The sequence below is a fragment of the Ciconia boyciana genome, chromosome 11 (genome assembly GCF_034638445.1).
Source record: "Ciconia boyciana chromosome 11, ASM3463844v1, whole genome shotgun sequence".
NCBI lineage: Eukaryota > Metazoa > Chordata > Aves > Ciconiiformes > Ciconiidae > Ciconia > Ciconia boyciana.
Genome location: NC_132944.1, coordinates 19,274,021 through 19,299,748, shown reverse-complemented (window position 1 = coordinate 19,299,748; position 25,728 = coordinate 19,274,021). Strand labels below are relative to the sequence as shown.

Sequence of the window (25,728 nt, the reverse complement as noted above, 5' to 3'; positions counted from 1 at the left end):
CATGCCGTACCCTGTGCCCTGCCACAGCGCCGTCTCCGTGTCCCCCCAGGCAGAGCCCGCGGCTGCCCATGGACCTCCTGGTGCTCGCTCTCCTCCTGGGTAAGCGTCGGCCTCGGTGGGGCACTGCGAGCGGCTGGGCACCCTGCGGGACCCCAGCCCGGGCGGAGGGTGCCAGGCGGCAGAGGTGGTGGCGATGGCCACGCTCCCTGGCCGGCAGCAGCCGGGACCTGACTGCCACAAATCCCAGCAGGGAATCTGGGCTGCCCCGAGCCCCGCTGGGATTAGCGAGCACCTGACCTGGCTCCCGGCTCCCCCTGGCACTGCTCAGTGCCCCGGGGGCTGCCCGGCCCCCCAGGAGCACAGGCAGCCACCCCCTTCCTGGCCTCTCCGGCCCCGCGGCCACCAGCCCCCCGCTCGCCCCCGCTGCCCGCCCGGCCCCGCTCCCTGCCCCCGGTCACGAGGCCCCGGCACTGCTGCCAGCACCTTTCCGGGTCACGGAGCTTCGTGCTGCATCAGTGGGTCGGGACATGGGGACGGGACGGGATGGGACGGCTGGGGTCGGGGAGGGTGCCAGGCAGGGTGCGTGGTGGGGAGCGAGGGGTGCCTGGAGGCCCTGGCACAGCCCCCAGCCCGTGCCCTCGCTCCCTGCAGCGGGGGTGCCGGCAGCGGGGGGCTGGCAGGAGCCCGACCCAAGCCACGGCTGCGCCCGCGGCAGCTGCTACCCGGCCACCGGGAACCTGCTGGTGGGACGAGCCTCCCGCCTGAGTGCCACCTCCACCTGCGGGCTGGATGGGCCCCAGGAGTACTGCATCGTCAGCCACCTCCAGGTGAGCCCACCCGGCCCCAGCATGGCCCCGGCACGGCCCCGGCACGGCCGGGCACTGGCGCAGCCTCCAGCCGCCCGTCCCTCATGGTGCCGCTCCCCGGCACAGGACTCAGAGAAATGCTTCACCTGCGACTCGCGGGACCCATCCCTGCCCGAGAGCCACCGCATCGAGAACGTCATCTACCTGAGTGGCCCCCACGGCCAGCGGACCTGGTGGCAGTCAGAGAACGGTGAGGCCGGGGCAGCAGCGGGGCTACATCCATGTGCATGTGCCTCGGGGCTGCATGGCCACGGGACCCCGGGGGGGTCTCCCCTGGCCTTGGCCATCGCCTCTCTGTCCCCCCCAGGCATGGAGCACGTCAGCATCCGCCTGGACCTGGAGGGCGAGTTCCACTTCACCCACCTCATCATGAAGTTCAAGGTGGGTCCTGGCACGTGAGTGCCCGGGACGTGGTGGGATGGGATGGGGTGGGGTGGGGTGGGGTGGGGCGGGACGGACCTGTAGGGGTTGTGGGGCTGGCCCCCCATCCCAGCTGGGTGTCCCGCAGACCTTCCGCCCCGCGGCCATGCTGGTGGAGCGCTCGTCCGACTTCGGGCGCAGCTGGAAGGTCTACCGCTACTTTGCCTACAACTGCTCCAAGCTCTTCCCCGGCGTCCCCAGCCAGCCCTCGGGGCTGGTGGATGAGGTTCTGTGTGACCAGCGCTACTCCGAGATCGAGCCCTCCAGCCATGGGGAGGTGCGTGGGGCTGGGGCGGCGCAGAGGGGGGCCGGGGGGGCAGGGGATCTGGGGGGTCTGGGATCACCCACCCCTTCTTCCTCCCAGGTCATCTTCAAGGTGCTGGACCCCTCCATCCCCGTGGCGGATCCCTACAGCCCGGACATCCAGGGTGCGTGGGCCAGGGGCTGCCGGGGCTGCGGGGCCGGTGGGCGATGGGGTGGGTGCTGACGGTGCCACACCCCCCAGACCTGCTGCGCGTCACCAACCTGCGGGTGAACCTCACCAAGCTGCACACGCTGGGGGACAACCTGCTGGACACGCGGCGGGAGGTGCTGCACAAGTACTACTACGCTGTGGACGAGCTGGTGCTGCGCGGGAGCTGCTTCTGCCACGGCCACGCCGCCCGCTGCGCCCCGGCACCCGGTGCCCCACCGTCCTCCGTCCCTGGCATGGTGAGGTGCACGCAACTGCCGGCACAGCACGGTGTCCCGTGGGATCCGGCGGCCACGCTGAGCTGGGTGCTCCCCCCCCAGATCCACGGGCGCTGCGTCTGCGAGCACCACACGCAGGGGCTGAACTGCGAGCGCTGCGAGGACTTCTACCACGACCTGCCCTGGCGCCCGGCCGAGGGCTCCAGCACCAACGCCTGCCGCCGTCAGTGCCCCACGCCGGCACCGACACCGTGCTGTGCCCGCGGGCTTGGGGTCCCACACACTGGGTTGGGAGAATGGGGGTCCTGCATGTGGTGCTTGGGGATTTTGGGGTCCTGCATGTTGTCTGTGGAGGGTTCAGCATCCCGAGGGCCGTGGCTTGGGGCTGGGGGTTGGGGGTCCCGCATGCCGGGCTTTGGGGTTGGGGGTGCTGCAGGTGGGGCTGGGGTTTGGGGGGGTCGGGGTGCATCCTGCTGGGATGTAGTGGTAGGGGTTCTGCAGGCTGGGGCTTGAGGGGTTGGGATCGAGGAGCTGCATCCCTGGGTTTGGGGTGGGGGTGCTGCCAGGCGGGGGGTTGGGGTGCCGCATGCCGTGCCGCGGTGCCGTCCCCGCAGGCTGCGACTGCAACGAGCACTCACAGCGGTGCCACTTCGACATGGCCGTCTTCCTGGCCACGGGGAACGCCAGCGGGGCCGTGTGCGACGGCTGCCAGCACAACACCATGGGCCGCCACTGCCACCTCTGCAAGCCCTTCTACTACCGGCACCCCCGCTCCGACATCCGCGCCCCCACCGCCTGCGCCCGTGAGTCCCATGGGACCCCAGCCCCACGGCTTGCCCCGGCCCCACGGCCCCTGGTGCTGGCAGCCACAGCTCCCTGCGGTCTCTCTCTCTTTCTCTCTCGGCAGCGTGCGACTGCGACCCGGCGGGCTCGCTGGACGGAGGTGCCTGCGATGGGCACACGGACGTGGCGCTGGGCATGATCGCGGGGCAGTGCCGCTGCAAGGCAAACGTGGCCGGTCCCCGCTGCGACCGCTGCCAGCACGGTGCCTACGGCCTCAGCCATGGCGATCCACAGGGCTGCCAGCGTGAGCTGGGACCCAGGGATGGGCACGGGAGGATGTGGGGTGGAGGGATGGGGATGGAGGGACGGGGATGGAGGGACGGGGATGGAGGGATGGGGATGGAGGGACGGGGATGGAGGGACGGGGATGGAGGGATGGGGATGGAGGGACGGGGATGGAGGGATGGGGATGGAGGGATGGGGATGGAGGGATGGGGATGGAGGGACGGGGATGGAGGGACGGGGATGGAGGAATGGGGATGGAGGGGTGTGGGATGGAGGGATAGAGATAGAGGGATGTGGGATGGAGGGATGGGGATGGAGAGATGTGGAATGGAGGGGGAGGGATGGAAGGACACAGGATGGGGAGAGAGGGCCATGAAGCCCGTGGGCTGCGGTGCCACGTGGCAGCCCCTCACGCGTGGGGGTGCATGCATGTGTGGGGCAGCGTGCAGGTGTGACCCGCGGGGCACGGTGGCGGGCAGCTCCCCCTGCGACCCCATCAGCGGGGACTGCTACTGCAAACGCTTCGTGGCTGGGCGCTCCTGCAGCCAGTGCGTGGTGAGTGCCCCACAGCCCGCCCCACAGCCCGCCCCACACCGTGCTCCGTGGCCCTGACTCTCCCCAGCCCCACGGCACCCCTCCGGGCCGGGCTGGCCCCACACCTGCCCCATGCTCCTCCCTTCTCGCTGCAGCCTGAGTTCTGGGGCCTGAGCTACGACGTGGGGGGCTGCCGGCCCTGCGCCTGCGACTTCGGGGGAGCCTACAGCAACCGGTGGGGCCCAGCACAGCGGCCGGCAGGGCACGGGGACAGGGACGCGGGAGTGGGGAAAAGGCTGGGGGCCAAGCACGGAGGGAGGGAGGGACGGGACATCTGTGGAGGGATGGGGACAGGGCTGGAGAGACAGAGGGGGCTGGGATGGAGGGACGGAGGGAGGGATCTCCATCCCCTGGGATGGAGGGATGGGGACAGGGATGGAGGGAGGGATGGGTGAGGACTGAGCCAGACAGAAGGACAGACAAAGGGACAAGAATGTCACCCCCAGGTGCTCCATGGAGGATGGGGCTTGTCCCTGCCGTCCCCACCTCATGGGGCGGCAGTGCGACCAGGTACAGCCCGGCTTCTTCTGCGCCCCCCTTGACTACTACACCTATGAGGCTGAGCGGGCCACCGGCCACGGCCACGGCCACCCCCAGCTCCCGGTGAGTCTCCTGGGGGGACCCCTGCACTCCCAACGTGGGCTTGTGCACGGCTGTCACTGTGCACCGTGCTCCATGCATGGCTGTCACCATGCTCCATGCATGGCTGTCACCCTGTCCCGCATGTGGCTGTCACCGTGCTCTGTGCACGGCTGTCCCCGTGCATGGCACCCGTCCCCTGACCCCGTCCCCACAGGGTGCCATCCGGGCGGAGGTGCCCCAGGACTGCCTGGAGTACGACACCGGGGACCCGGGGGTACGGAAGGGGCGTCCGCGACACCAGCGCAGCCCCCCCCGCGCCCCCCAGCCCCGCGCCCCCTCGCGCCGCGGCCGCCAGCAGCCCCCCAAGGTGAGCCCCGGGGGGTGGGATGGGGCACGGTGGGGTGCTGCGGGGCGGGGGTGGCCGGGGGGGCAGAGCCGGGGAGGCCGGGGCCGAGCCGTGCCGGTGCCCTGCCCAGCCGGACGTGGAGGAGGTGGTGCGGGACGGCACCGGGCGCATGGTGACGTGGACGGGCTCGGGGTTCGCCCGGGTGCGGGACGGGGCTGGCCTGACCTTCCGCGTGGACGACGTGCCCTACCCCATGGACTACGAGCTGCTGCTGCGCTACGAGCCTGAGGTGAGCGCAGCCACGGCCACGGCCACGGCCATGGCGTGTACGGCACGGCACAGCCCTGATGCTGGCTCACCTGTCGCCGCAGTCGGCCGAGGACTGGGAGGCCGTGGTCAGCGTCAGCTCCCGGGCGCTGCCCACCAGCCCTCGCTGCGGGAACCTGCTGCCCTCCGAGCAGATGTACCGCGAGAGCCTGCCCCACAGCCAGAGGTGGGGTGGGACGGGATGGGACGGGGTGGGGATGGGATGGGATGGGATGGGATGGGATGAAGGTGGGGTGGGGATGGGATGGGGATGAGGATAGGGAGGGGATGGGGATGGGATGAGGGTGGGATGGGATGAAGGTGGGATGGGATGGGATGAAAATGAAGATGGGGATGGGATGAGGATGAGGATGGGGTGGGGATGGGGACAGGCATCAGGACAGGGCAGGGACAAGGACAGCCCTGCCACGCTTCCAGAACTGAGGGATGGTGATGGGATGGAAACAGGGACAGTCCTGCCACCCAGGTGAGGGATGGGGATGGGGACAGGGACAAGGAAGGTGGCCGGGTGCTGCTGCTGTCCCTTGGCCGTCCCTGTGGCCCTGGGGTGCCTGTGCCCCGACGCCTGTCTCTGCCCAGGTACGTGCTGCTGTCCCGGCCCTTCTGCTTCGAGCCCAGCACCCCCTACGAGGTGACCATGCGGCTTCACCGGGCCGGCGTTACCCAGCGCCACCCCGGCGCCTTCATCCTTATTGACTCGGTGAGGGGGGTCCCGCTGCACCCCACGCCTGGGGCTCGGCAGGGGCGGGGTGATGAGGGACGGGGGACCAGGGGCTGGGGTGGGCAGTGACATCCACCTGGGGCTGCACGTGGGGTGAGGTGGGGATGAGGATGGGGAAAGGGAACGGGGATGGAGATGAGGACGGGGATGGAAAAGAGGATGGGGAAAGGGAACGGGGATGGAGGTGGGGATGTTGACGGGGATGGGAAAGGGGGTGGGGATGGAGATGGGAATAGGGATGGGGATGTGGATGAGGATGGAAATGTCAATGGGGCTGGGGATGTTGATGGAGTTGGGGCTGGTCTTGGGGCTGTCAACAGGGATGGGGATAAGAATGCCTGTGGGGCTGGCAATTTGGATGGGAATATCGGTGGAGCTGGGGCTGTTGATGGGGCCGGGATGGTCGAGCCCCCAGCAGGGTCAGGGCTGCCCCAGGGCAGAGGGATCCGGCCCAGGAGCAGGGGCCAGGTCCCACGGCGGGGGGTGGCTGTGCCCCCCCAGCCACATCTCCTCTCCCCGTCCCACTGCCCGGCACAGCTGGTCCTCCTGCCGCGGGTGTCGGAGCTGCCGGGCTTCCACGGGCCGGAGGCGGCGGCAGCGACGCGCCGGGAGGAGCTGGAGCGGTACCGGTGCCTGGAGGCATTTCACATGGCCCCCCCGCACCCCCTGGCCCAGGCCTGCGCCCGCCTGGTCTGCAGCGTCTCGGCTCTGCTGCACGGCGGGGCGCTGGGTGAGCGGGGGGCACCCAGCCGGCGTCGGGGGACGCGCCCGGGGCAGCGGGCGAGGGTGGGGCTGTGCCCACGGCAGGGTGGGGAGGGGTACGCGTGCCGGTGGGTCAGGATGAGCCCACGCTCGTTGCAGCGGGTCGGGATGAGAGCCGTGCCCGTGGCAGGGGTGGGCAGGGTTACCCAGGGCAGCGGGTCGGGATGCGGCCATGCTCCACGGCAGGGGAGTGGTGGCAGGGTGCGGGCAGGGTGCGGGCAAGCAGCCCCGGCCCCACGCTGGCCCTGCTGCCCGCAGCCTGCCAGTGCGACCCGCAGGGCTCCCGCAGCAGCGAGTGCCAGGCGCAGGGAGGGCAGTGCGAATGCAAGCCCCACGTCCTCGGCCGGCGCTGCGACCGATGCGCCCTGGGCAGCTACGGCTTCGGGCCCCTGGGCTGCAGCCGTGAGTAGTGGGATCTGCGCCTGCCGGGCATCCCTGTCCCTCCCGTCTGTCTGTCCGTCCAGCCATCAGAGCCCTGTTCGCTGCCCGTCTGCCTGTTCTCTTGTCTGTCTGTCCATCTGTTCATGCACGTGTCCGTCTCAGCCCTGCTGTCCTGCAGCCCATGGGTTGGGTCCCAGTTCCCCCTCTGTCCATCTGTCTTTCCATCCGCCCATCCATCCATCCGAGCCCCGCGCTCCTGCCTGGGGTGGGTGCTGCCCTGCCTTACACTCACTCGTCTGTCTGTCCGCCCATCCGTCCGCCCACCCACGCGTCCACGTGAGCCCTCCTGTGCCGTAGCCCGTGCGTTGGGCATGCCCTGGGTGCTGGTCCCCCATCCGTTTGTCTGTCTGTCCATCCCTGTGTCTCTGCACCCATGTCCCTGACCCGAGCCATGCCGTCCCGCAGCCTGCGCCTGCTCCCCGGAGGGCTCAGTGTCACAGCTATGCGACACGGTGAGCGGGCAGTGCCGGTGCCAGCCCGGCGCCGTGGGCCGGCAGTGTGACCAGTGCCAGCCGGGCCACTGGGGCTTCCCTGCCTGCCGGCCCTGCCAGTGCAACGGGCACGCCGAGGACTGCGACCCCCGGACGGGCAGCTGCCTGCGCTGCCGTGACCACACCACCGGCCGGCACTGCGAGAGGTGAGCCTGATCGGAGGGGAGGGGATGGGACGGCATGGCATGGCATGGCATGGGGTAGCATGGCATGGCATGGCGGGATGGGTTATGATGGGATGGGGTGGGATGGGATGGGATGGGGTGGTGGGATGGGATATGATGGGATGGCATGGCATGGCATGGTGGGATGGGTTATGATGGGATGGGGTGGGGTGGGATGGGATGGGATGGGATGGGATGGGGTGGTGGGATGGGATATGATGATGGGATGTCATGGCATGGCATGGTGGGATGGGTTATGATGGGATGGGGTGGGATGGGATATGATGGGATGTCATGGCATGGCATGGCGGGATGGGTTATGATGGGATGGGGTGGGATGGGGTGGTGGGATGGGATATGATGGGATGTCATGGCATGGCATGGTGGGATGGGCTATGATGGGATGGGGTGGGGTGGGATGGGATGGGATGGGATGGGATGGGGTGGTGCGATGGGATATGATGATGGGATGTCATGGCATGGCATGGTGGGATGGGTTATGATGGGATGGGGTGGGATGGGGTGGTGGGATGGGTTATGATGGGATGGGGTGGGATGGGATGGGATGGGATATGGTGGAATGGGATATGATGGGATGGGATGGGGTGGTGGGATGGGATATGATGGGATGGCATGGCATGGCATGGTGGGATGGGTTATGATGGGATGGGGTGGGATGGGGTGGAATGGGATATGATGGGATGGGATGGGGTGGTGGAATGGGATATGATGGGATGGCATGGCATGGCATGGTGGGATGGGTTATGATGGGATGGGGTGGGATGGGATATGATGGGATGTCATGGCATGGCATGGCAGGATGGGTTATGATGGGATGGGGTGGGATGGGGTGGTGGGATGGGATATGATGGGATGTCATGGCATGGCATGGCGGGATGGGTTATGATGGGATGGGGTGGGGTGGGATGGGATGGGATGGGGTGGTGGGATGGGATATGATGATGGGATGTCATGGCATGGCATGGTGGGATGGGTTATGATGGGATGGAGTGGGATGGGGTGGTGGGATGGGTTATGATGGGATGGGGTGGGATGGGATGGGATATGATGGGATGGAATGGGATATGATGGGATGGGATGGGGTGGTGGGATGGGATATGATGGGATGGCATGGCATGGCATGGTGGGATGGGTTATGATGGGATGGGGTGGGATGGATGAGATGGGATGGGATGGGATATGATGGGGTGAGATTGGATGGGATATAATGGGATGGATGAGATGGGATATGATGGCACGGCATGGCATGGCATAGCATGGGATGGATGAGATGGGATGGTGGGATGGGATATGATGGGGTGGGATGGACCCCCAGGGCACTTGCCTCTCATCCTCGCAGGTGCCAGGATGGTTACTACGGGGACCCGGTGCTGGGCTCGGGGCAGCAGTGCCGGCCCTGCCCCTGCCCTGGCTACCCCGGCACTCGGCACTACCACGGCAGCGCCTGCCACGCCGACGAGGAGACCCACCACATCATCTGCCTCTGCGCGCCTGGATATGCCGGTGAGGGGCGGGGCGGGCGCTGTGCAGTGGGGACCCCCCGGCACCAGGGCTGTGGGACCCCCAGCACTCACGGCCCCCCCTCCTCACAGGGCCCCGCTGCGACCGCTGCTCCCCCGGCTACTTCGGGATGCCGGAGACAGAGGGGGGTGCATGCCGGCCCTGCCAGTGCAACAACAACATCGACGCCAGCGACCCGGGGGCCTGTGACCCCCGGACGGGGCACTGCCTGCGCTGCCTGTACCACACCACCGGGCCCCGCTGCGCCCACTGCCAGCCCGGCTACTACGGCAATGCCCTGCAGCGCAGCTGCCGGCGTGAGCGGGGCGAGGGGCTGCGCCGGGGCGGGGGGTCGGGCTGTGCCGGGGCTGGGGCTTTGCAAGGGTCTGGGGATGTGGAGGGGTTTTGGGGTGATGCAAGGGGTCGGAGTGGGGGTGAGGATTGGGGTGGGGAGGATTGGGGTTGTGTGTGTGGGGGGTGGGTTGGTCAGGTTTTGGGGGTGTCTGGGGTTTGGGGCTGGGTAGGGTCAGGGCCAGGTGGGTTTTGGAGGCTGTTGGGGGTTTGGGGCTGTCGGGGGGGGTTGGGGCTGTGCTGGGAGTCAGGGCTGGGTGGGGGACGGGGATCAGGGTCGGGAGGGGGTGCGGGGATCGGGGGGGGGTTGAGGCTGTGCATGGGTTTGGGGCCAGGCGGGGGATTTGGGGCGCTGGGGCCAGATGCCAGGAGGGCATTGCCTGGGCAGCGGGCACCAGCTGAGCCCCACGCAGTAGCCCACCCGCCCACAGGCTGCGGCTGCGACCCACGGGGAACCCTGGCCTCCCACTGCACCGCTGGCGCCTGCGCCTGCGACCGTGGCACGGGCACCTGCGCCTGCCGGCCCAACGTGGTGGGCAAGAGCTGCAACCGCTGCGCACCCCACTTCTGGAGCCTGGGGGGGCCAGGGGGCTGCGAGCCCTGCGGCTGCCACCCCACGCACGCCCTGCACTCCGCCTGCGACGCGGTGAGACCCCCGGCACCTCGGCGCCCCGGCACGGCTCTGCTGCCCTCCTGGTGCTGGGCGTGCCACCCAGCTGAGCGCGCCGCTCTCGCCGCAGGTGACGGGGCAGTGCCAGTGCCGGCCCGGCTTCGGGGGCCGCGTCTGCTCCCAGTGCCAGGAGCATCACTGGGGAGACCCTGAGCGGGAGTGCCGAGGTGGGGGCACGTCCCAGAGACTCGGGGCGCAGGGGCTTTGGGGACACGGGGTGTCTGGGGACATGGGGGCCGCAGGGAATGAGAGGTCTTGGGGAAATGGGGTCATGGAGGGACCCTGGGTGCATGGTGGGATTCTGGGGACGTGGGGGGCCCTGGGGACATGGTGGGACTTTCGGCATCGGGGCCCTGGGGAGACACTGGGGACACAGGGGACTCTGGGGACTCAGGGGATCCTGGGGACATGGTGAGATCATGGGGATGTGATGAGACCTTTCGAGCATGGGGGACTCTGGACCCATAGCAGGGTGCTGGGGACATGATGGGACCCTGGGGACATGGGGGACTCTGGAGACACAGTGGGATGCTGGGGATATGGAAGACCCTGGGGACATGGTGGGTCTCAGGGACATGGGGGACTCAGGGGGCCCTGAGTACATGGTGGGACTGTGGAGATATAGGAGACCCTGGGTGCATGGTAGGACCCTGGAGATGCAGGGGGACACAGTAGGACTCTGGGGACATGGTGGCACTCTGGGGACACGGGGTTCCCTGGGGAGGCCAGGCCATGCCACCACCTGTCTCTGCAGCCTGCGAGTGCGAGCCGCTGGGTGCCGAAAGCCTGCAGTGCGAGCAGGCCAGCGGGCAGTGCCGGTGCCGGCCGGGCTTCGGGGGGCTGCGCTGCGACCGCTGCCAGCGGGGCTACCAGGAGGCCTTCCCGCACTGCTCGCCCTGCCACCCCTGCTTCGGGCGCTGGGACCCGGCCCTGGGCAGCCTGCGGGACAGGCTGCAGCGCCTGGGGACGCAGGCACGGGCGCTGCGGGAGGGGGGGTCCGTGCCCCCGCTCAGCCCCCGCCGCCTGCGGGTGCTGGAGGAGGCGCTGGGGCGTGCAGAGCGGCTGCTGGGCGAGGTGGGCAGCCCCGGCGGCCCCCTCCTCGATGAGCTGCCCGGGCGGCTGGACGGCTCCAGGCAAGTGTGTGCGGTGGGCTGGGGAGAGGGGACCCTCCTTTTGTCACCCAAAAAGGCTTGAGACCTCTCTCCCCTCCCAAAGGATGGAGCTGGATGACTTCTGGAAGCAGCTCCAAGAGCTGGAGCAACATCTGGATCAGCTGGCGCAGGCAGATGTGCGGCACCGCGACCGGCTAGCCGGGCTGAGCCACGAACTAGGGGGTCTCAACCGAACCGCCTCCCACCTCCAAATCCTCCTCGGTACCGTGGCAGCGGCCGGATTCAGCGGTAAGAGCATCCAGCAAGGACTGGGGGGTTCAGTGGCAACCATCCCGGCCGAACCCTGACGCCAGCACCCGCAGAGTCTTACCGCAGCATCCTGGCGTCGGCGGAGGACTCGCGGCAGGCAGAGGCGGTGGCCAACGGTACAGCCGGTGAGCTGAACGGGGCACAGGCAACGCGGCGAGCGGCCGAGCGGCTGCTGCGGCAGCGGGGCGATGCTTTCCGCCGCGGCACGGCTGCGGCACGGAAATCCTTGCGGGAGGCACAGAAGCGGGTGATGGGACTCAGTGTTGCCAGAATCAACGAGAAGGTGAGAGCAGGACCGGCGGGGAGCAAATAGGTGCATGGGGGGAGATCCCTGTGCTGGGGCAGCTTTGCCCGTGTGCCGCCCCGGCACGGGCATCTCCCCCCATGTGGTGTTGAGGTGCCATCTCCACCATTGGCATCACCGCAGATTTGTGGGGTGCCTGGGGACTGGAGCTGCGAGCAAGCACCTTGCGGAGGAGCCTTGTGCCGGGACAGCATGGGGACACGGCATTGTGGTGGCACGGGATGCGCGGGGGCACTGCCCGTCTCGGCTCGAGCCTTGAGCAGTGCCCGTAACGCCTCGCAGCAGCTGGATGTGGCGTTGGGGCAGCTGGGTGTCGTGGCGCAGAAGGTAGGGGTGGTGGCTCCATGGCACTTTTTGGTGTCCCCTTGTGACCCTTCCGTACCACTTTGATGTCCCCTTGCCTGCCCTGCTTGTGCCCTTTTCATGCCACTTTGATGTCCCCTTCCATGTCCCATTTATCCCTTTTCCATGCCCCCCTGCACGTCCCTTTGCATGTCCTGCTTGTACCCTTTCCATGCCACTTCGGTGTCCCCTTCCACGTCCCTCTTTGTGCCCTTTCCGTGCCCCTTTGCATGTCCCCTTGTACCTCCTGCTTGTGCCCTTTCCATGCCACTTTGGTGTCCCCTTCCATGTCCCTCTTTGTGCCCTTTCCATGCCCCTTTGCACGTCCCCTTGCATATCCTGCTTGTGCCCTTTCTGTGCCCCCAAGCATGTCCCCCCCATATGTCCCTCTTATGCCCCTTCGTAGATGCCCCTTGTGCCACTTGTGTGCCCCCTTGGGCCACTGCTGCACCCCCTTGCGCACCCCCTTTATGTCCCCTTGCGCACCCCTTCCATGCCCCCTTGTACCCTCTTGTACACCCCCTCGTGCCCCCTTGCATGTCCCCTGAGCCCCTTTGCACACCCCATTTACACCCCCTTGCACGCCCCCATCTTGTCCCTGGGCATGTCCCCTCGTACCCCCTGCCCACCGTCCTGCACCCCCTCCCCGGGACCGCCCCATGCCCCCCACTCAGCCCCGTGCCCCTCAGACGCAGGAGGTGCAGGAGCTGGCACGGGGGGCACGGAGCCGGGCGGAGGAGGCGCTGGGGCACTCGCAGGCCGCCCGCAGCCGCGCGGAGAAGGCGACGGCCCAGCTGCGGGACTTCATCCGCCGCATCAAGGCCTTCCTGGCAGGTAGCACCAGCACGGGCTGGGCACACAGGCATGGCGGGGCTCAGCGTGCCCGCTCCGAGCCCACCCCGCTCCCGTGTCCCTGCAGAGGAGGGAGCCGACCCGGCCAGCATCGAGCTGGTGGCCCGGCAGGTGCTGAACATCTCCCTGCCCAGTAGCCCCAGCCGGATCCAAGAGCTGCTGCGGGAGATGCGGGAGAGCATCAGCCAGCTGGAGGGGGTGGACGCGGTGCTGAACAGCACGGCACGGGGGCTGGCCGCGGCACGGGGGCTGCTGGTGCAGGGACGGGATGCCAGGTGAGTGGCGGGGGACGTGCTGGGGCGGGCAGGGGGTGGGCGTCCATCCCGCGGTGCTGGCAGGGGCTGGAGCTGCCTGTGCTGCTGCAGGGAGCAAGCGGAGGGTGTGAGGGACAAGCTGGCGGGGACGCAGCGGGCGCTGGATGCGGCGCGGGTGCAGGCGACGGTGGCGGGGAGCGCCCTGCGGAGCGCCAGGGATGCCATCCGGGCGGCCGAGAGCAGAGCCAAGGAGGTGAGGGGCACTGGCGCTGCGGGCGTGCCAGGGCTGCAGGAGCGGGGCCAAGGCCGCCGGCACGGCCCGGGAGCGGGGTGGTGCTTTGGGCATGCTGGGGACAACGGAGTTGGTGCCGTGGGTGCACTGGGAATAACGGGGTCGGTGCCGTGGGTACACTGGGAGTAACAAGGTTGGTGCCGTGGGGGCACCGGGAGTAATGGGGTCAGTGCCGTGGAGAGCAAGGCTGATGCCATGGGCACACCAAGGGTAGCGAGGCTGGTGCCAGGGGGACGTGGACGGCGCGGGGCAGGTGCCGTTGGTTTGCCAAGGTGGTGGGGCTGGCGCCGTGGGCACGGTGGGTCACCGTGCATGCCAGCAACTGCTGCCCATGCCTGCCCAGGCGGAGCGCAGGCTGCAGGTGCTGGAGGGGAAGGAGTCACGGGCGCAGCAGCGGCTGTGGGAGCTGGCGCAGCATGTCACCGCGCTGCAGGAGCGGGGCCGGGATGCCCGCCGCGTGGTCCAGCAAGCAAGGGATGGGGCACAGCGTGCCACCGCTGCCTCGGGGACACTCAGCCAGGTGAGCCCCAGCCCTGCCCGGCCCCACTGCAGCACCGAGGGGGTATGGGATGCCGGAGGGGGCTCAGCCTTGACGTGCCCTTGTGCCACCAGGACCTGGCGCAGGTGACGCAGCGCTACATGGTGCTGAAGGGCCGGGTGAGCGGGCTGGCCGGGGTGTCCGGCGGGGCCCTGCAGCGTGTGACGCAGCTGACGGCGGAGGCCCGGGACCTCCTGGACAAGGCCAGCAGCAGCAAGAGGAAGCTGGAAGGTGAGGGGGGAGCGTGTGGCGGGGGACATTCCCCACCACCCCGACCCCGCTTGGCGCCCACCTCCCCGTGCACGTCTCCCCTTGTCCCCCTGGTGTCCTGGTGTCCCAAGGGTGATGCAGGCTGGGGGACACGGTGGGGGGCTGCACCCCAACCGTGCCCCCATCCCGCAGAGCTGGAGCAGCACTTCGGGGCCAACGAGCGGGCGATGGCGGCGAAGGCGACGCGACTGCAGGCGTTGGAGCAGCGGGTCTGGGGGCTGCTGGAGGAGATCCGGGAGAGGGCCAACGCTTACGCCACCTGCTAGGGACCGGCGGCAGGGCCGGGGGCTGCGATCCGGGGTCCGGTCCTGCCCCGGCAGCCCGGGGGGTCCCGTCCCCTCTGCGGGTGCCTGTATCGCGGCCGCGACAGCAAATAAAGCCCTGAGCAGCGGCTGCCTGTGTCCGGTGCCTGCCTGCCTCCTGCCTGCCTCCTGCCTGCCTCCTGCCCGCCGGCCGCCCGCGCTCCCCGCTCCGGCCGGGATCCGCCCCGCGCTTTCCGCGCAGCCCCGAGCGCTGCGCCCGCCGCCCAGCCCGGAGCGGGGGGGGGCGGGAGAGGGAGCGGGACGGGGAGGGGAACGGGAACCGGCGGGGCGGGACGGGAACGGGACGGGACGGGACCGCCGGGCACCTGCCGAGCGCCCCCTTTGCGCCCGCTTTGCGCCCCTTTTGCGCCCCCTTTGCGCCCCCGCGATGCGGAGCCCCGGCGCCCTCCTGCTGCTGCCGCTGCTGGCCGGTGAGTCCGCGCCCCCCCCCCCCCCCCCGCCCGCCCCTCCGCAGCGGGGCCCGGGGGGGGCCGGGGTCCGGCCCGGCCCCGCCGCTCTGGTTCCGGGCGGCCGCGGAAGGGGCCCCGCGCCGCCCCCCCCCAGCGCCCTGAGCCCCCCCCCCGCTGCCCCGCAGGGCTGGGGGGGGCCCCGGCCCCCGACCGCCCCCAGGGCTGCGCCCGCGGCAGCTGCTACCCGGCCACCGGGGACCTGCTGGTGGGGCGAGCCCCCCGCCTGAGTGCCACCTCCACCTGCGGGCTGCGCCGCCCCCAGCCCTACTGCATCGTCAGCCACCTCCAGGTGAGCGGGACGGGGACGGGGGTGGGGGGGACGGGACGGGGTCGGGGGGGGACGGGATGGGGACACGCACCGCCGGAGCCTCCCGCTCGCAGGAGGAGAAGAAGTGCTTCGTCTGCGACTCGCGGCGGCCCTACGACGCCCGCACCAGCGCCAACAGCCACCGCATCGAGAACGTGGTCACCACCTTCGCCCCCCGCCCCAAGAAAGCCTGGTGGCAGTCGGAGAACGGTGAGCGGTGGGCGGGGGCGGCGGGGCGTCCCGGGGGGCTCTCCTTCCCTTCCTCCCACGCCGAGGAAGTGTGAGTCAGCCAGCGGACGTGGACGCGCCCCTGGACCACGGCCGGGTGGGGGGGACGAGCCCTGGGGACCCGCGGGTGGGTGCTCCCCGCAGTCACACGTGCCACCCCCAGGTGTGGAGCACGTCAGCATCCAGCTGGACCTGGAGGCCGAGTTCCACTTCACCCACCTCATCATGACCTTCAAGGTGGGTCCCAGCACGTGGGTACCTGGGATGGGACGGGATGGGATGGGACGGGATGAGGCCCATGGGGGCCGCGGGGCCGGCCCCCGTCCCAGCTGGGTGTCCTGCAGACCTTCCGCCCCGCGGCCATGCTGGTGGAGCGCTCGGCCGACTTCGGGCGCAGCTGGAAGGTCTACCGCTACTTCGCCTACGACTGCGCTGCTGCCTTCCCCCACGTCCCCCGTGGACCCCCGCGCCGCATCGACGACGTCGTCTGCGAGTCCCGTTACTCCGACATTGAGCCCTCCACCGAGGGAGAGGTGAGGCCCCGGCGGTGCCACGGGAGGGTCGGGGGGCCCTGCTCTCCCCTCACTGCCCTGCCTTCCCCCCCAGGTGATCTACCGGGTGCTGGACCCCGCCATCCCCATCCGGGACCCCTACAGCCCTGCCATCCAGAGTGAGTCACCCACCCCAGGCTCCTGCTTGGCTGCTCTATTTTGGGCGCAGCTATTTTAGCCGCTCTCTCCCTGCTCTAAGCCCCACAGTGGGGTCAGGGCTGGATCCAACCTGTGGGGTCTCGGGCTCCTCCTGCACCCCCCCATGGGAGCACTTAGAGGTCGGGCTGCACTGGGGAGAGTGGAGGGGGATGGCTGTGCTGGAGCCGTGCCAGAGCCGAGCCCAGCACCGAGCGGCGGCCGTGGTGCGGGACGGTGTCGGTGACGGGCAGAGGAGTTGGGCCGAGCGTAGGATGCAGCGGGTTAATCACCCAGAGCTAAATTTAGGCTGGGAGCAGGAGGGGAGGAATCTGCAGGGCAGGGCTGCTGGGAAGCTGCAGTCCTGGGGGAGCCGTCCTGTCCTGCCAGGGCCCCCGGGCTGCGCCCACCGGGCACAACCGTCCTCCGGGCACAACCGTCCTCCGGGCACAGCCCCCAGCAGTGGGTGCCCTGACGCCCAGAAAGGTGCCCCAAGCCCAGGGCGCTTGTTCTGCGCTGGCAGGGTCCCAGCCTGCATCTGATGGGGGGGCCTGCGGAGCCCCGGCCCGTGCAGAGCCCTGCCTGACCAGGCACAACCACGTGCACGGGAGCTGAACCACCATAGCTACGTACAGCCCAGCCTGGCCACGTGCAGCCACGTGCATGTGAGCCAAACCACGCACAGCCCTGTGCCAATAAGCCGTGCCATGGAAAGCCATGCACAGCCCAGCCTGATGGTGTACAGCCCTGTGCGGACACCCCACGCCACGCACAGCCCAGCCCGACTGCGCACAGGCGAGCTGAGCCGTGCCCAGCTCCACCGAGCCACCCACAGCCCACCCCAGCCGTGCACGGCAGAGCCGAGCCGCGCACGGACAAGCCCGGCCGCCCCGTGCCAACACGGATCTCTCCTCGCCCCAGACCTGCTGCGCGTCACCAACCTGCGGGTGAACCTCACCAAGCTGCACACGCTGGGGGACAACCTGCTGGACACGCGGCGGGAGATCCGGGAGAAGTACTACTACGCGCTCTACGAGCTGGTGCTGCGCGGGAACTGCTTCTGCTACGGGCACGCCTCCGAGTGCGCCCCGCTCAGCGGGGCCCCCGCCACCACCGACGGCATGGTAGGCGAGCTGGCCCCACGTGCCCTGCCGGAGCTGGGTGGTTGCACTGCCCGGTCCCGCCGCCCCTCACCGTGGCATCCCGGCAGGTGCACGGGCGCTGCGTCTGCAAGCACCACACGCAGGGGCTGAACTGCGAGCGCTGCGAGGACTTCTACCACGACCTGCCCTGGCGCCCGGCCGAGGGCTCCAGCACCAACGCCTGCCGCCGTGAGTGCCCGCACCAGCACCGGCTCCTGGCACACGGATCCCGGTGCCGGGGCTGGCAGGCTGCGTCGTGCCAGGGGTTTTGGGGTTCTGCACGCTGGGATGTGGTTGGGTGGGGACTGGCATCCTGCAGACCGGCTGGGGGGGCTTTGGGGTGCTGCAGGCTGTAGTTTGGGGAGGTTTGGGGTTGGGGTGCTGCATACCGGGGCAAGGGGAGTCAAACTGGGGAGGTTTGGCACTGGGGGTGCTACCTGCCAGGCGGGGGGTTGGGGTGCCGCATGCCGTGCCGCGGTGCCATCCCCGCAGGCTGCGACTGCAACGAGCACTCGCGGCGGTGCCACTTCGACATGGCCGTCTTCCTGGCCACGGGGAACGCCAGCGGGGCCGTGTGCGACGGCTGCCAGCACAACACCATGGGCCGCCGCTGCCACCTCTGCAAGCCCTTCTACTACAAGGACCCCAGCAAGGACTTGCGGGATCCCGCGGTGTGCCGAGGTCGGTGCTGGGGGCTGCGCGGCACGGGACAGGCTGCGTGGGGCTGCGTGGGGGGTCAGGGTGCTGACCCTGCCTGTGCCCCCAGCCTGCGACTGCGACCCTGAGGGCTCTCTGGATGGGGGGCTGTGCGACAGCGCCGACGACCCAGCCCGGGGGTTGATCGCGGGGCAGTGCCGCTGCAAGGCGAACGTGGCCGGTCCCCGCTGCGACCGCTGCAAACCCGGATTCTTCGGCCTCAGCGCCACTGACCCACAGGGCTGTCAGCGTAGGTACCAGGGCAGCACCCACCGGGGTCGGGCGCGTGGCTCAGCCCCGCAGACACCACTGACTCTCCGCGCAGGGTGCCAGTGTGACCCCCGTGGCACAGTGGTCGAGGGCACCCGGTGTGACCCCATCAGCGGCGAGTGCCTCTGCAAGCGGCTGGTGACCGGGCGCAACTGCGACCAGTGCCTGGTGAGTGGGGATGTGCTCAGGGGCCGTGCACGGTGCTTGGGACCGTGCACGGTGCTCGGGGCCGTGGCACCGCAGCCGGGCGCTCTGTAACACCCTTGCCCTCTCCAGCCCGAGCACTGGGGGCTGAGCCACGACCTCCCGGGCTGCCGGCCATGCGAGTGCGACGTGGGAGGTGCCCGTGACAACCTGTGAGTCTTTGCGGGGACGCAGGGGGCGAGGGGCATCCCTGCCGGCATCGGGGCTGATGGTGCCGCTGGGGTACCAGGTGCGCTGTGGAGACGGGGCAGTGCCGGTGCCGCAGCCACGTGGTGGGACGGCAGTGCGGCCAGGTGGAACCTGGCTACTACCGCATCAACCTGGACCATTACACCTACGAGGCTGAGGATGCTCGGCTGCATCAGGTAAGGGACAAAGGTGTCCCTGGGCGGGGGGACATCAGGCAGAGCAGGGCAGCGGGTGGCTCTTTGCAGGGTCCCCAAGCCAGCAGGCACCACAGGCCCGTTGGGGCAACGGGGCAGGGTGGTACCTGCTGGCCAAGGCAATTTTTGGGGTCCCATCTCACACCACCACCTTGCACCAGGGCTCAGTGGTGGAGCGTGAGCCCCCCACGGACCACCCGGCTTCATGGACTGGGACGGGCTTTGCCCGCGTGCTGGAGGGCAGCTGGGTGGAGTTTCACGTCACCAACGTGCCTTTCTCCACCGAGTACGACGTGATCATCCGCTACGAGCCCCAGGTGAGCACCAGATGGCGAAGTCAGCGGTGGGATGCATCGCCAAATTGGAGGGGGTGGCGAGGAGTGCTTGCCCGTGAGGCTTTTTGGCGCAGCTCCTTCTCCACCGGCAGCACCTGGAGCCCTGGCGGGAGGTGAGGGTGAGGGTGCTGCGCCCCAGCCCCGTATCGGCCAGCAGCCCTTGCGGAAACACCATCCCAGCTGATGACCAGCTCTCCACCAGCCTCCCCTCCGGTGCTAGGTGAGTGCCTCACCGCGACCGGGCTGTGCCGGGGCTCACAGGAGGCAGCCGGCTGCCCGTGCTGTGCTTTGCCCCCTCCCAGGTACGTGGTGCTGCCCCAGCCCGTCTGCCTGGAGCGGGGCGTCTCCTACACCATCCGCCTGGAGCTAGGCTGTGCCACCGCTCAGCAGGATCCCACCACCAGCGTGCTCATCGATTCGGTGAGGGGCAGCCGGGCAGCGGGATGGGGGACACCAACCCTTCGTGGGGGCAGGATGCGGCCGTAGGGGACACAGGGAGAGACTGGCGTGACGTCCCACTGACTTGCCCCCCCAGCTGGTGCTCCTGCCCCGCCACTCCTCGCTGGAGATGTTCATCGCAGGTGACCCCGGCTCCATGGAGCGCCGGGAGACCTTCGAGAGGTACCGCTGCGCCCAGCCCTTCCTCGCCGCGGGGCCCTCGCCCGTGGCCGAGCCCTGCTCCAGCCTCCTGCACAGCCTCTCGGCCATCCTGCATGACGGGGCGCTGCGTGAGTACGGCCCCGTGCCCTGCCCTGCACCCCGTCCCACACCCCGCGGCGACCGCCGCCGCTCACCCCGCTCTCTGCCCGCAGCCTGCCTCTGCGACCCCCAGGGCTCACTCAGCGCCGAGTGCCAGCCCCAGGGCGGGCAGTGCCGGTGCAAACCCAACGTCGTGGGACGGCGCTGCCACCGCTGCTCCCCGGGAACCTTTGGCTTCGGGCCCAGCGGGTGCCGAGGTGAGTGCCGCGGGGCTGTGCCAGCCCAGCCTGGAGAGGAGCCGGGGCACCCCAGGGCTGGGGGGGCTGGGTAGGGATGCTCCCCGCGTGCCGGGGGCAGACGCCGTGGGTGCCGTGCCTTCCAGCCTGCCAGTGCAGCAGCGAGGGGTCGGTGAGCACCGTCTGCGACAGCACCACGGGGCAGTGCTCCTGCCGTGAGGGCGCCTACGGCCCGCGCTGCGACCGCTGCCAGCCGGGCCACTGGGGCTTCCCTGCCTGCCGGCCCTGCCAGTGCAACGGGCACGCCGAGGACTGCGACCCCCGGACGGGCAGCTGCCTGCGCTGCCGTGACCACACGGATGGCGAGAGGTGCCAGAGGTAAGGGGGGCACACACCTGGACCGGGGCAGGGTGCCGCCGGCAGCCCCGGCCCCCGCTGACCGCCTGCCCGCAGGTGTGCAGCCGGGCACTTTGGCAACCCGGCGCTGGGCTCCGGACAGCACTGCCGGCCCTGCCCCTGCCCCGAGGGGCCCGGCAGCCCCCGCCACTTTGCCGCCTCCTGCTACCAGGACAGCCACTCCCGGCAGGTGATCTGCCACTGCAGCCCCGGGTACGCAGGTGGGTGCCCGCCGCAGCACGCTCGGTGCCCTCGGGGGTCCCCCCATCCCCGGGCACTGCCCAGCGCTCTGTGCCGGCAGGTCCCCGCTGTGACGAGTGTGCCCCCGGGTACTATGGGGACCCGCTGCAGCCTGGCGGGCGCTGCCTGCCCTGCCAGTGCCACGATAACATCGACGTGACGGACCCAGAGGCGTGCGACCGGCGCACGGGGCGCTGCCTGCGCTGCCTCTACAACACGGCGGGGCCACACTGTGCCGAGTGCCAGGCCGGCTACTACGGGGACGCCACGCGGCACAGCTGCAGGCGTGAGTACTCACGGCAGTGCCGAGACAGACCTGCCTCCAGGGTCCGTGTCCCTGGGGACCGTGCGTGCCCGTGGTGGCCCTTGCTTGTGCAGAGCTCTGTGGGGTTGCTGCAGCCCTGCCCTGCTCTGGGCTGTCTCCTCTGCTCAGCCCTGGCACTGTGGCCCATCCTTGTCCCTATGCGCAACTCGTCCCATCCCATCTACATCTTCATCTCACGCCTATTCCTGTCCCCATTACCATCCCATCCCCACTGCCACCCTGACTCTGTCCCCATCCCATCTTTATCCCATCTCTATCCTGTCCCTGTCCCATCTCCATATGGTCCCCATCAGCGGTCCTCATGCTGTTCCCATCCCACCTCCATCCACTCCCTGCCCAACCTCTGTCTCCGTTCTGCCTCCACCCTCGCCCATCGCCATCCCCATCCCGTCCCTGCCTGTGTCCCCATACCATCTGCACCCCCATCCCATCTCCATCCCAATCTCATCCCCATCCCGTCCCTCTCCTCATCCTGTCCCCGTCCCCTCTCAATACCCCCATGCCTGTCCCCATCCCCGTCCCCGCTCAGCGCCCATCCGGTTCCAGGTTGCTCCTGCAATACGCTGGGCACCGACGCCAGCACCTGCGGGCCCCAGCAGTGCCAGTGCGACAGGCACAGCGGGCAGTGCCACTGCCTACCCCACGTGGAGGGCCAGAGCTGTGACCGCTGCAGCCCCAACTACTGGAACCTGGGCAGCGGGCAGGGCTGCCAGCCCTGCGCCTGCCACCCCCAGCACGCCCTGACACCCGCCTGCAACCAGGTGAGGCAGGGACGGGGCACGGGGGGCTGAGATGGGGCTAGGGGGGTGCTGCCGCTGTGCTAGCCTCGGCCGTGCCGTGTCTTCCAGTTCACGGGGCAGTGCTCGTGCCGGCCGGGCTTCGGGGGCCGAACCTGCGCCGACTGCCAGGAGCACCACTGGGGCGACCCACGGCAGCGGTGCCGAGGTGAGAGCTGGAGCCAGTGGGGGGGTGCACGGCGAGCCCCGTGGCACCCTGACCCCGTTCTCCCCGCAGCCTGTGACTGCGACCCCCGCGGCGTCGCCAGCACCCAGTGCCACCGTGGCAGTGGCCACTGCGACTGCCGGCCTGGCATCTCTGGCATCCGCTGTGACCAGTGCGCCCGGGGCTTCGCCGGAGCCTTCCCCGCCTGCCAGCCCTGCCACCCCTGCTTCGGGGACTGGGACCGGGTGGTGCAGGACCTGGCCGCCCGCACCCGGGCGCTGGCGCAGCGGGCCAGCCTCCTGCAGCACACCGGGGCCGCCGGTGCCTTCGAGGTCACCTTCCGGCGGCTGGAGGAGAGCCTGGCCACCGTGCGTGACGTGGTGGCCACCCGCAATGCCACCGCCGCCACCGCCGCCCACCTGACGCATGCCACGGAGGGGCTGCGGTGAGCACCCAGCACAGGGCATGGCTCCCGGGGGGACCCTGGGGGCGGGTTGTCACCCCCTTCCCTTGCAGGCGGCAGATTGAGGAGGCGACGGAGAGGCTGACGCGGCTGGAGGGGGAGCTGACGGCCACTCAGGACGCCAATTTCAACGCCAGCCACGTGCTGAGCGCGGTGGACCGGGGCGCCCGCGCCCTTAACCACAGCCTGCAGGACCTGGAGCAGCGGCTGCATGCCCTCAAGACCTCCAATTTCCTTGGTGAGCCATGCCGCAGAGCCGGGCTGGGGTGGCGGAGCCGTGGCCGGGGGTCTGACGGTGCCCCTGCCACCCCCAGGTGCCTACGACAGCATCCGCCAGTCCCACGGGGAGTCACGGGAGGCCAAGCGCCGGGCGGACGCCTTCACCCGCGCCTTGCCCGGCCCCGTCAGCGCCTCGGCAGCCACTCGGCGCCGCGCCGAGCAGCTCCTGGCCAGCCGGCGGGACGACTTCAACCGCCAAAACGCGGCCAGCCGGCGGGCACTGATGGACCTGGTGGCAAGGGCACGGGCGCTGAGCCTGCACCCGCTCAATGAGAAGGTGGGACGCGGGGAGGGGACCGGGGGGACGCTGCCCGGAGCCGCCCCGAGCCCACGCTGCCTTGCAGGTGTGCGGTGCGGCAGGTGACGTGCCCTGCGCCGAGAGCCCCTGCGGGGGAGCTGGGTGCCGGGACGAGGACGGGGCACGGCGCTGCGGGGGTCTGAGCTGCGGCGGGGCCGTGTCCGTGGCCGACAGCGCACTGGACCGGGCACGCCATGCCCAGGAGGAGCTGCGGCGGGCGGCCGGCGATGCGGCCCAGCTCTCCCACAGGGTGCGTGGCACACGGGCACTGGTGGGAGCAGGCGGCACGGCCGTGCCCCCCAGCCCTCGGGGCCGGTGCTGAGGGTCTCTGCCCCTGCCTAGGTGGCCGAGGCTAAGGGGAAGGCGGATGAGGCCCGGCTGCGGGCGCAGGCAGCCCTGGACAAGGCAAACCAGACCAGGGCCCGCGTGGAGAGCTCCAACAAGGAGCTGCGGGAGCTCATCAGCCATGTCAAGGCCTTTCTGAGCCGTGAGTGCCGGCGTGCCGGGGGGCTGGCTGCCCCTGCCCGGCCCCGCGCGACGCTGCACCTGCACCGACCCTGCACCACACTGCATGGTCCCCGTGCTGCATGCGGGCTGTACCGCCCGGGCACCGCACCGCCCCGGCACTGCGCCGCACACCCCCTGCCCCACGCTGCGTTGCACGGTCCCTGCCCTGTCCCGACCATCCCGTGCCCCTGCAACCGTCCCCTGTCCCCCTACCCTGCCCCACGCTCCTTCCCCATGGCTCCCCCCTGCCCGCCACCACCCCTCGGTCCGTCTGTCCCCTCCGCCCTGGGGTGCCGTGGCGGGGGGACACTGATGGCTCCCACCCGCAGAGGAGGGGGCGGACCCCGAGAGCATCGAGGTCGTGGCCAGCCGGGTGCTGGAGCTGTCGCTCCCCGCCGTGCCGGCCCAGATCCACCGCCTGGCCGAGGAGATCAAGGCGCGGGTGCGCAGCCTGGCCAGCGTGGACGCCATCCTGGAGCAGACGGCTGGCGACGTGCGCCAGGCCGGGCAGCTGCTGCAGGACGCCCAGCGGGCCAGGTGAGCGTGGGGACGTGGCTTCCCCCCTCCCGGGGACCCCCAGCCCGGGCTGGCGCTGAGGCCGTGCCGCCCCGGCCACAGGTCGCGGGCGGAGGAGGTGCGGGGCACGGCCGAGGCGGTGCAGCAGGCGCTGGAGGAGGCGCGGCAAGCCCAGGGCACGACCGAGCAGGCGCTGCGCCGTGCCACCGGTGACATCCAGCACAGCGAGAGGGCCCTCGGCACGGTAAGGGCCCCATCGCTGCGGCCTCTGCCCCGCAGGGACGGGCAGGGCCCCGTCCCCACCGTGCGGGCACCCTGACCATGTCCGTCCGCCGTGCCACCGGTCCCCAGATGCAAGCCCAGACGGCGAGCGCAGAGCAGCGGCTGGCGGGTGCCATGGAGCGGATTGGGCTCCTGGACAGACAGATGGACGCCCTGAAGGTGAAACGCGCCAACAACAGCCTGGCAGCCACGCGCGCCCAGGAGGCAGCCGGTGCCGCACGGGACCGAGCCGGCGAGGCCAAGCAGGTGGGTGAGCGGGGGCATGAGGGGCTGGTGAGGGTCCCGCGGGGGTCCCGCTGACCGGCCCTGCTGACCGGCAGGTGCTGGAGGGGCCGCTGCGGGACCGGTACCGGACGGCGCAGGAGCTGGTGCAGCACCGGGCGCAGGGCGCACGGCAGGCAGGCAGCCGGGCGCAGCGGCTGCGGGACGAGGCTGCAGGGCTGCTGCAGGACGCGCAGGGCAAGCTGCAGCGGCTGCGAGGTGAGGCCGGGGCGGTGGGTCGGGGGGTGGCGGTGGCGGGGGGACCACGCTGACCCATGTCCCCCCCGGTCCCCGCAGCGCTGGAGGAGGCGTACGAGCGGAACGAGCGAGTGCTGGACGCCAAGGCGGCCCAGCTGGGCGGGCTGGAGGCCAGGATGAGGGAGGTGCTGGCCACCATCAACCAGCAGGTCCAGATCTACAACACCTGCCAGTGATCCCCCGGGGGGGCCCGGGGTCCCCCGCCGAGTCCCCAGCCTCTCCCACCCAGCCTTTGCCTGTCCCCGGAGCGGTGGGCAGGGTGGGGGCTGCGGAGCACCCCCCTGCGTGAATAAAGTTACGGAGCAAGACTGCCTCGCCTCCGCCCCGTGCCGTGGGTCCCCGTGTCCGCCCGGGTGGCCCCACAGTGGCCTCTCTCAGCCCCCCGGGGTGGGAGCCGCTCGCTGCCTGCCCCTGCCAGCCCTGCCAGCGGGTGCGGGACCCTGCGTGGCTGGGGGACAGTCGGTGGGGCCAACGGCTGGCTGTGGGGCTGGGGGACGCTGCCGGGGACACACCGGGGGACCAGCAACGGGGCCGGGGGACGCGGCGGGCCCGGGGCGCAAGGCCCAGGCCTGGCACAGGCGCTGCAGGCCGCGGCCAGGCGGCGCCGCCCGCCCGTTGCCATGGGAACGCCCCGGCAGCCCCGGGCCGGGTCGCGCCCTTGCCCGCCCTTGGGGGCGGATCGTCCTCGAGGCGCCGTGGTGACGTCACGGCGGGCG

The 25,728-nt window shown here is 70.4% G+C and overlaps 2 protein-coding genes across 3 annotated transcripts; both read left to right on the top strand.

Moving 5' to 3' along the window:
* Positions 1 to 53: 53 nt before the first annotated feature.
* LOC140658004 (laminin subunit beta-2-like) lies at positions 54 to 14,742 on the top strand. The gene is made up of 34 exons (XM_072875847.1): positions 54 to 99; positions 652 to 827; positions 933 to 1,056; positions 1,174 to 1,247; positions 1,375 to 1,563; positions 1,651 to 1,714; positions 1,792 to 1,997; positions 2,079 to 2,199; positions 2,591 to 2,779; positions 2,884 to 3,063; positions 3,487 to 3,599; positions 3,734 to 3,813; positions 4,085 to 4,241; positions 4,435 to 4,587; positions 4,697 to 4,855; positions 4,938 to 5,059; positions 5,473 to 5,593; positions 6,152 to 6,344; positions 6,635 to 6,778; positions 7,223 to 7,454; positions 8,833 to 8,996; positions 9,086 to 9,310; positions 9,776 to 9,990; positions 10,085 to 10,181; positions 10,769 to 11,147; positions 11,230 to 11,414; positions 11,489 to 11,718; positions 11,863 to 12,066; positions 12,771 to 12,915; positions 13,001 to 13,208; positions 13,299 to 13,440; positions 13,823 to 13,999; positions 14,092 to 14,248; positions 14,420 to 14,742. The coding sequence occupies exons 1-34, from the start codon at positions 69 to 71 to the stop codon at positions 14,551 to 14,553; spliced, it is 5,490 nt and encodes a 1,829-aa protein (XP_072731948.1). The 5' UTR covers positions 54 to 68; the 3' UTR covers positions 14,554 to 14,742.
* Positions 14,743 to 14,831: 89 nt separating this feature from the next.
* LAMB2 (laminin subunit beta 2) lies at positions 14,832 to 25,307 on the top strand. 2 transcript variants are annotated; one of them, XM_072875849.1, is made up of 33 exons: positions 14,833 to 15,020; positions 15,185 to 15,348; positions 15,441 to 15,576; positions 15,758 to 15,831; positions 15,939 to 16,127; positions 16,201 to 16,264; positions 17,202 to 17,404; positions 17,491 to 17,611; positions 17,915 to 18,103; positions 18,189 to 18,368; positions 18,444 to 18,556; positions 18,665 to 18,744; positions 18,822 to 18,957; positions 19,137 to 19,292; positions 19,403 to 19,530; positions 19,613 to 19,730; positions 19,846 to 20,038; positions 20,123 to 20,266; positions 20,392 to 20,623; positions 20,699 to 20,862; positions 20,943 to 21,167; positions 21,753 to 21,967; positions 22,055 to 22,151; positions 22,221 to 22,593; positions 22,665 to 22,849; positions 22,926 to 23,167; positions 23,235 to 23,438; positions 23,531 to 23,675; positions 24,025 to 24,232; positions 24,314 to 24,455; positions 24,563 to 24,739; positions 24,814 to 24,973; positions 25,052 to 25,307. In XM_072875849.1, the coding sequence occupies exons 1-33, from the start codon at positions 14,978 to 14,980 to the stop codon at positions 25,186 to 25,188; spliced, it is 5,337 nt and encodes a 1,778-aa protein (XP_072731950.1). In that variant the 5' UTR covers positions 14,833 to 14,977; the 3' UTR covers positions 25,189 to 25,307. The 2 variants fall into 2 exon arrangements, with proteins under 2 accessions (XP_072731951.1, XP_072731950.1); XM_072875850.1 differs by lacking the exon at positions 23,235 to 23,438 and having other exon boundaries at positions 14,832 to 15,020.
* Positions 25,308 to 25,728: the final 421 nt, after the last annotated feature.